Here is a 9,480-nt window from a genome sequence, read left to right as displayed (position 1 = left end):
TCCTTCTGTCTGACTGAGCTGCTCTTTGTGCTCCTGGAGGAGAACGTTGCTCACAGAATAGAAGTGAGAATCTTTTTCTCCCTGTTGCCTCTGACACACAAGACAAAACATAGACGACACACAAGGTCAAAGACGACAAACACGGCCTCTGACCGATAGTGATGCCGTCCTCTTCTTGTTGTTGTCATATTTAACCAAAGTGAGACGAGAACTGAACAATAAACACGTTAAATTCGAAAAATGGGAATGATGAGACCATTATTTTAGGATAAGAAGATATTTGTCACATTCTTAATAAATAATTCCACCACCGTATCAGACCCTGAGCACTGGCTATACAAACGAAGGCACACATACAAGAAGTAAATGGGTCTGAAGCACATGATGTTTAGTTGTGATCACTTTGCCTCCACTCAGTCCAACACACAAACACACACTCACATTTTCACTCCAGCAATCGATTGTGCCGGGCGAGGTTCTGACGTAGTTGGTGGTTTTCCTCATTCTCAGCAGTCACAGCGAATGGGGAGGCTGGGGGGGGGGGGGGGGGGGGAGGAGGGAGACACAGAGCTCGGTATTATTCTGGAGGAAGAGCCGAGAGTCTCTCATCATTTTGCATCATATGAAGCTGCTGCTCCTGCTTGAGGCGAACGTACGATCTATGGACGGCCAGTGTTTTCCTCCCAGGGTCAGAGAGCGAGTCCCAGTGTGATTCTTAACAAGTCAAATATGACTCAAAAAAGAAGATACCAAACAAACCAACCCAGCAACTAAATTTAAAGTCAATACAGCAAATCTTGAGTCTCACACAGGATCATAGACTGTTCTCTAAAAGTGAAGCCAACATGTCTTGGGCACCACCTACTGGCTGGCAGCGGTACAGGCCATTAATCCCTGCCTCCTCCATGCTAGTGGATGGAACGTGGAGCAAAATACAAATCTCACAGACGGTCTCTGTCAATTTAGATAGTTCCTATTGCACTGATGTTTGTTCAAGTGTTCATTTGCAATGTAACTTTTTAATTAGTCATTTGACGTCATAAAAAATTTATGAAATATCACAGTCTCTGCAAAGGACACATTTAAATGTGTTGCAGCACTGACAGTAAAGTACAGCACTGCAGGGATGTACAAATGGCTTTTATCTTTATTTATTAATCTCTCTCTCTCTCTCTCTCTCTCTCTCTGCAGGTCTATTTAAAAGCCCCTATGATCTTGAATGGGGTGTGTGTGATGTGGAGAGGCTGGATCGACCTGCAGAGGCTGGATGGGATGGGATACCTGGAGTATGATGATGAGCGGGCACAGGTAACACCTTACATCACTTTGTCTCACATTTCATTCAGAGATCAAACAAAATGCTCCACGTCATCCTTTCACCTCGGTTTCCTCTTAATATCTCGGTTCTTTCCCGAGCGTAACAAAAATACATTTGTGGTTTTAAATATCACAAACAGCCGCATTGTAGTTTCACATCATCTAATCGAGCAAGAACACAAACACCAATTTAATAATCAAAAAGATGTGAAATAAATTGAACATCTTTTCGCCCCAGAGCTTGTATCTTTGGGACTTTCTTCATCATGGAAAAATAAACACACTCTTTGCCTCTGTTTGTGTGTGTGTGTGTGTGTGTGTGTGTGTGTGTGTGTGTGTGTGTGTGTGTGTGTGTGTGTGTGTGTGTGTGTGTGTGTGTGTGTGTGTGTGTTTGTGTGTGTGTGTGTGTGTGTGTGCAGCAGGAGGACGCTTTGGCTCAGGCAGCTTTTGAAGAGACCCGACGCAGAACCAGAGACTTTGAAGACAGAGACCGATCGCACAGAGAGGATCTGGAGGTGAGAGGGCCGGGGCTGAAACTGGAAGGATCTGCCTCCTTATCATGAACCTGCAAAGCCAACCTCAAACTTCATTTAAAAAAATATCGACCGTGAACCTGACGAACAGAATTCCACAAGTCAGATGGAAAAAATATATATAAAAACAAAAGGAGGGTAGCTGTCAATAATCTGTACTGTACTCTGTGACCACACCCAGCAGTGAAGATTCAGTATTTTACTCTAAACACACGTTCTGCGAAATGAATGAATAATTAATGCATTATTTCACATTTCCAGGACATTTGACAGTTCAGTTAATTTTCTATTTAAATGTACACATGTAAAGTTGTTCTTGTCACAAATGTCTTTGTCTGAATCTTGACAGACAACCGTGAGCAAAGGGAATTTAAGGTTTGCAGGTTGGCTTTGCAAGTCTTGATTTACAAAACTGGAAATGTATTATTCTCTGATTAAATGTGAAATAGAGAAACGTGGCGTCACATATATTCAGTTTGTAACTTGCAGACAATTAGAAAATTGTCTCTTTAGAAAGTAAAATGTGAAATTTAGCCTTTAGATACTGGACATTTTTTGCAGATGCTCTAAGACACTGAATAGTGATCACTTTTTTATAATATGTATTATATCATATAATGGTAAATATTATATATTTAAAGAAGACTGAACAGTGTTTTATTCAAACCACAGAGTCAAATTTTCAGTTTGATCTTCTTTCCTTAGCGCTGAGAGTTGTGTGATGTGTGGTTGTGTGTTTCAGTAATTACACAGTTGTCTACGGCTTGAATTGTTAGGTTTAGTGCATGATCAGTTTGATGATAAATCTAATTTGATAAGTGATTTGATTTCATAATAATGAGCTAGTGAATGACTGGTTCAGTTTTTTTGTCAGGTGTCCACAAAAGCCTCCGGGGGAAAGTTCCCTGACTTTGTACCAGATTTAAGTGGAAAAATAACATAATGATTGTTCAGATAAGGAATTTGTTCCCATTTCTCTTTTTAAATTGCATGTTTGCAAATTATCATTTTAATAGTCATACTGTTTGCAGTGTCTTATACGTTTTGAAATTTATAACTGTCCCACGTGCATTTCAATACTCGAGACGAACCCACCTTCCCAGCGAGGCTTCTGGGAGATCGGGGGTCTCCTTCCCGAGACGACGCCCAACCAATGAACCCCAAACTGTTTATTTTTTTAGGACCCTGTGGTTTCTAAAATCTGGGACTGATGACACACAGACAGACAGACAGCCAGCAGAAAAGAACAGGGTCTGTTTCCTTCATTTCTCCTCATCTGTCACACTGTCATGCACTAAACCCCCCTGTGTGTGTGTGTGTGTGTGGGTGGGTGTGTGTGTGTGTGTGTGTGTGTCCACCTGCTTGATTAGTATATATGTGTATTCTTGTGTTTATTATTTTCTTTCTGTGACAACAAGCATTTTCACATGCATGTTTCTGTTACCGAGCCTGTGTGGGTCTTTGTTAGTGTGTTTGTGTGTGTTTGTGAACGTGCATGCTTTTCTAATGTATTCAATGACTATAATATCCACTCAGAATCAAAAAGAGTTTGCACAATTACACTCACGCACACACAAACACACACACACACACGTCAAGACCTACCACAGCTTTGCAGCACATGGCCCTGCTGAAATTAGAGAGGGAAAGAAAGGCAGCACACGAAGAGAAAAGAGGGGAAGAAGGGAAAGAAAAAAGAAAGAGGCATTTTTTTTGAAGGTCGACTTTCATCTGACTGATCTCATGTTTCCTCCCCGAGGCTCTCGGAGCCAAAAAGGATAAAAGAAAGAAAACCTTGTGTCTCCTGCTGAATCGATAGAAGTGCCACCACCGCCATCTTCTTAAAAAAACATCACTAACTCATAATTAACTACTTCTGAGCATGTGTGTGATCATTGAACAATATCTCAACTTTCTTCACTGGTTTGCTGCAGTGAGATCATGTACAGTAGAAGAATGATGGCCGTCATTAAGTTCACATGAATGTCGAGGGACCAGAACAGGTTCAGCAGCACTGAGAGTCTCTGCTCGATGCTTTGAGACCTCACCGAAACAAAAGCACTATTAGTTGAGCGATATCACTTTTAAAATCCACGAACATTGTTATAGTGATTTTTATTTAAATGTTTTGTTAAGGAATTACTACTTAAAAGGCTTTTAAAGTATGTTTGGCTACAGTCTGGAGAACAGATGTATTCAAGGTCTAGAAAGTCATTAAGAGTCTTTTGCTTTTTAGAGTTTTGAGTTATGACAGATTAATTTCTTCGAGTTATGACTTCCCATGAGTTGAAAATAGTTTTGTTGGAATCATCAGAGCCAGATGTTCTTGATTAAAATCCATATTCAATCTTTTCCCTTCCAGGCTGTTGTCTGACCTTAATAAAACAGAGGCTGTGAACTTGTTGTATATTTGATCCCAGAAATAAACAGTGACGTAGTATTTTCAGACTTGAGAAGCTGGTTTTTTATCTGTGTTCATTCTGTTGTCTTCAATGTGACCCAGTCACTTCCACAGAGGCAACAGATGGAAAGTAGTGGATAAATAGATTCATGTTGAATATGGAAGAACATAGATGAAGTTTGTATTTTTGAAAAACAAAATAATCAACAGAAACATTCCCGTTCTTTTGCAGATAGTTTGACGTGTTATTGTGATATCTGTCTCATAAGTGGAATCTTCTCTGGGTCTCCACTAAATTACTGCTCAGATTCAGCCTCAGCATTTCTGTGGTCTGAACTCCAGCTCTCCTCCTGCCTCTCTTTCTCTCTGACTCTCATCATCCATCTATTTATCTCTCCATAGTTCAGAGGAGCAGGGAACAGAGAGAAGTCACAACTCACAACCGAACCTGTGTCGCCTTTGTCACATCATGTACAGTTGTTATCCTACTCGACAGTTTTAAATGTGTCACATGTGAGCTGTTGTAAATAAATTTAAGTTAATAATCAGTTTGTGAAGAAGACACGCAGGGAGGCAGCACACAGCAACAGTGAGTGACAGAAAATAGCAGAGACAAACATTTTAGTATAGTCTATTTATCTGATATATGGCTTGTGGAGTCTCATATTCAAATTGAACATTTTCAAGCCGACATCTTTACCCAACAAAACATCTGTGTCGACCCCCGAAGATTTACATATATCAGCCAACAACCGTTATCTATATAAAGTTAAAGGGCTGTATAATGGCGTCCTGCAGTAACAGAAGCCACACTCCCTCCCTCTTTGTGTAGTGATCCACACGTCGACCCACTCGTCCTGTTCATTCACCCGGGACTCGGCAGGTTTGAGTCAGCTTTCTAGGAAATAATGAGGGTTGCATTCAAAATGTGCCAAAGGCTGAAGTGCATGCAAAAATGATCACTAGTCCACTTACAGGACTTAATCAGAGAAGTATTAGAAATGGGCCAGAATGCAAAGTGAACCAAAGAAGTGAGGTGTGAGAGAGATGCTGGTGTTGTGAGGCGTCTACACAAACATGACGGTGGACAGAGAAGTGAACTCTGACACTGACGTAGCTCAAAGTTGAAGATGAGACCTGATGGAGGCATTCTTTCAGTTTGCATGGTCGGGAGCTGGATGTTTTTTTTGGTGATGTCACTCTTGGGTCGTGTAGGTTTCTTTATAATTAAACTTTTTTCCCCATGTGGCTGCTGAATGAATATAAAAAAGACGTTTCCCTCTCGAGTCATGGAGCCTTGTCATTGATGCATATAAAAAAAAAAAACATCCAAAAGCAGCAGATATTCCAGTCACTGAAGGTCAGAAGGCACCTGTCAGAGTGATGGATGGAAAAGCAATAGATCAAGAAGAAATGTGGCTTTTAACTCTCTCACACACACACACACACACACACACACACACACACACACACACACACACACACACACAAACACACACACCGACTCCCAAGTGCTCCGCAGTAAGAGATTTGGTGGTGAATGATGAGCTGGCACTGAAAGCATTAATATATCATTAGTATTGATCGCAATCAGACCCCCGCTTTGACTTACACACACACACAGACACATACACACACACACACACACACACACACACACACACACACACACACACACACACAGTCACAGACACATTCAGATACTCTACAGGCACATATGAGCACAAAATCGCAGATAAAGCAAATCTGGTCTACATGACACACACACACACACACACACACACACACACACACACACACACACACACACACACACACACACACACACATTACACAGACACACACACACACTTCTCCAGTATTGAATTGTGGTGAGGAGCCCTATAGTGGCCCTGCAAGCTTCCATCTGTGTGCGGATCAATACAGAAAGCTCCTCTTCCCTTATGATTAGCAAAGACCACTCCCTTCATTTCTGCAGAATTTATTGCACAGCTTGGATTCTGTCTCGTCCGTCTCAAAATTGCATTTAGTTGAGACGATTAAATGTGAACTGATAAATGAGTGTTTGCTAACACGAGCGAGTGAAGTTGTGAATCTTCTGGCAGCAGATCAGAGAGGAAACCGTGAAGTGAAACTAAAGAGTCCTTTTTTCCCAGCAGTCAGTTTAACTTGTCAAACGCGGGGGAAGCTAATCACGTAATTATCACATGTTAATGTTATTGGTTCCAACAGGAGATTTAAAAAAAAGTTCTGATGCTGATAAGGTTGTTAAGATATAAAAATGAATATAAAATTCAAATTGCAAAATTCGGACCTGTTGGAAAATGGAGAACAGCTAAATCCTACCAGATGTACATTATTTTATAATTCTTTAATATATCAGATACATTCAGTAACTGCATTTTTAAAGATTCAGTACCAGTAGAATTATTTTGTCTGGAAGTGATCACACTTTCCCACAACAAATTGGCTTCAGTGTGTTGTTGAACTTGTTTGTAAACAGTTTCCTATTTACGTGCTCGTACCAGCGTTATCATTCATTCGGAGATTTCTGTCAACTTCCTTTTAGTTTTTCATCTCCAACACTCCTGAGGTTACTATGTGGCTCTTTAAACCAACACTATGTCACTTTTACTGAGCGAGAGCGCCCTCTGCAGTTGAAACACAACTGAACACTCGATATTACCCATGTTCCCCTGGACCAGAACCCACCAAATTCCGTTTTGAATTCTTCACATTTTAAAGGTTTCCTGCTGAATATTGAGGGGAAAATGCAGGTTTTTAATGAATTCTACGACTTTGTAACTTTTTTTTAAGTCAGCTCCTCACTTCTCACAGGAGATCGTACCAACTCTCCAAAGTAACATGGAACAGACATTCAGGGTGAAGGAAGCGGCACCATCCTCCCTATTCCAAGTCATTAGACACTCAAACTTATCTTGAAGCTAATATTTACGCTAAAATAGTCGCATGGAGCTTCTTTCTTCCTGTCCCGGCTCTGAAATGTGCTGCAGAATCCTCCAGTATGAGCACAGGGGCAGAGGGGGGGACCACAGATGGTGCTGCACTGAGGAAATTCATGGTGACGCCACTTTCATCCAGAATCCAGTCGCTCTAATTGAACCACACATGAATATTTGATGGCAGCAGTTTTGATGAAGCTACAGAAAGCTTTCCAGAGGAGACAGACACAAACTGGAGTCAGTCTGGCTGTGAGGAGTCAAAATGGTAGCATGACATACTGTATGTGTGTGTGTGTTTGTTTGTGTGCATGTGACTGTGTGTACGTTGCTATTACGGTGAGTCATTGAGATGACACAAACTGCATTCCAGTTGAACTAAGCAACCCCTTTACTATCTCTGTCTGCATTTCTGTCTGCTCTGCTCCCCGCTTCACCTCTGCCCACACTCTCTCACCTCCCCCCCGGTTCTCACCCCCTTACCCCCCCATCTGCTAAATTCTCCCAGCTATCACTTAAGTGTAAACACATAACCACAAGTATTTTTTACAGCAGCTCACACAAATACACGCACACTATACCCAGTCATGAAATATATTTAAAGTCCTGTCATGCTGATGGACTCTAATGATGACCTAATGTGTATGTTCGTGTGCATATGTGTGTCTGTGTGTGTGTCAGTCAGACAGCCTGCATGTCTGCCAGTTTATATGTCTGCCTGTCTGTCTGCCAGCTACCTTGACGAAAATACCAGCACCAGTTAAAGAGTGTAAACAGTCGCACGTACCCGACAGTAAAAGCGCTCTGGCTCCCTCTAGTGTCGGTTTTGAGGAACCGCATCCTCTGTGTTTCTGTAGCCTCACGAGAGCCTGAGCTTTTTGAAACCCAGGAACCAAACTATTTTGTGTTATTCCTAATTTTGGGTTCTAGTTGTGTTCTGTTCAAACTCTTCAGAGGTCAAACTGGCCTCAGCGACCCCATTTATGAACGATAGGAACAACTAGGCTAACACTTAGTAGAGCGCACACCTCCACCAAGGCCCAACAGTCCAGTTAAATTCAATCAAGCTGCTCCACATTTCACAAATTCATAGATATCAGTTCCATAAATGTGGTAGATCAAGATCCATCTGTTATTCCCTGGGAAACTGGTTTAAACATAAAAAAATATATGTTTAAACCAGTCCATATTAGCAATGTTATGGGAAGTCAGGGTTCTGCCCTCTGATCCAGACCCACAACCATATTTAACGGATTCTTCCCTGAACCATACAACATCCTTCCACCGTGTCTCTCATGTAGTTTTTCCGTAATGCTGCTAAATAACAGACAAACAAACAAACGCTGGTGAAAACACAGCCTCCTTGGTGGAGGTGATAAAAACACAAAACAGACGTGTCTATTTATATGAGTCGTCAAATGAAGCGTTAAGTCAGTGGCACTGTTTTGAAAGTGAGACAGAGATTCAGCAGGTGCCACAGATGATAGATCTGTTGTTGTTTAATGTGCATTTTTCAGATATAAACATAATTTGTCTATTTCGCAGTGAGCCTGTATGAATTTCAGTAACTCCAATCAAATCATCTTTATTTGAAAAAGTAGTAACTTGCATATCATTGATCATTGAGAAAATACTAGTCAGGAAAATCTGTGTAAATGTGTATATTTTTATATTTGAAAGACCAAATGTATCTTTAAAATTATTATTATCTAAAATTTGTACTTAATTTATTGTATTTTTCTCTCTCCTCCCTTTCTTATATCCTCTTTCCTTCCCTGTCATCTGTCTTATATCACCCTCTACCTCCTCTCTCCTCTCTCCTCTCTCCTCTCTCCTCTCTCCTCTCTCCTCTCTCCTCTCTCCTCCTCCTATACATCCATCTCTCTCTCTCCCCAGTCCAGACGACAGCAGGACCACAGCCCTGGCTCAAACATGGCCAACGCTGACGTGGAGCACAAGATGCGCTGAGGAGGAGGAGGGTGGCGATGAGGAAGGAGTGGAAAGAGGAAGAGGAGGAAACCGGGTGCTGGCAATCTGTTCACTTTCAACACAATCAATAGAAAAGAAAAGCTTTAGACCAATTGCTCATCGTTATTCTAGAAAAGGACTTTTTTTCCAATGCCAAGATTATTTTGAATATTTGAATGTAGAGGGTAAACAAACTTCCTGAATTGATTTGAATTGAAAGTGAATGAAAGCCACAGACAAGACGGATTAAAAGGCAACGACAGACCTGGACAAAAAGTACAAATTTTAATACAAAGGAAGG

At 41.2% G+C, this 9,480-nt stretch overlaps 1 protein-coding gene across 8 annotated transcripts in view; it reads left to right on the top strand.

Moving 5' to 3' along the window:
- Positions 1-9,443, top strand: part of cbfb (core-binding factor subunit beta) — a 26,586-nt gene extending 17,143 nt beyond the window's left edge. For 4 of the 8 annotated variants that reach the window (XM_053427613.1, XM_053427612.1, XM_053427611.1 and 1 more), the window contains 3 exons: positions 1,192-1,308; positions 1,737-1,832; positions 9,108-9,443. In XM_053427613.1, coding sequence (XP_053283588.1) covers positions 1,192-1,308; positions 1,737-1,832; positions 9,108-9,179 — 285 coding nt within the window. In that variant the 3' untranslated portion in view covers positions 9,180-9,443. Of the gene's footprint in view, positions 1-1,191; positions 1,309-1,736; positions 1,833-3,031; positions 3,102-9,107 lie in introns of all 8 variants that reach the window. The other 4 variants (XM_053427616.1, XM_053427618.1, XM_053427617.1 and 1 more) reach the window with 3 other exon arrangements.
- The last annotated feature ends 37 nt before the right edge of the window (positions 9,444-9,480 follow it).

Source organism: Pleuronectes platessa, chromosome 7, assembly GCF_947347685.1.
Source record: "Pleuronectes platessa chromosome 7, fPlePla1.1, whole genome shotgun sequence".
NCBI classification, from domain to species: Eukaryota; Metazoa; Chordata; class Actinopteri; order Pleuronectiformes; family Pleuronectidae; genus Pleuronectes; species Pleuronectes platessa.
Note: the sequence above shows the minus strand (reverse complement) of the source record. Positions and strands in the feature narration are given on the sequence as shown.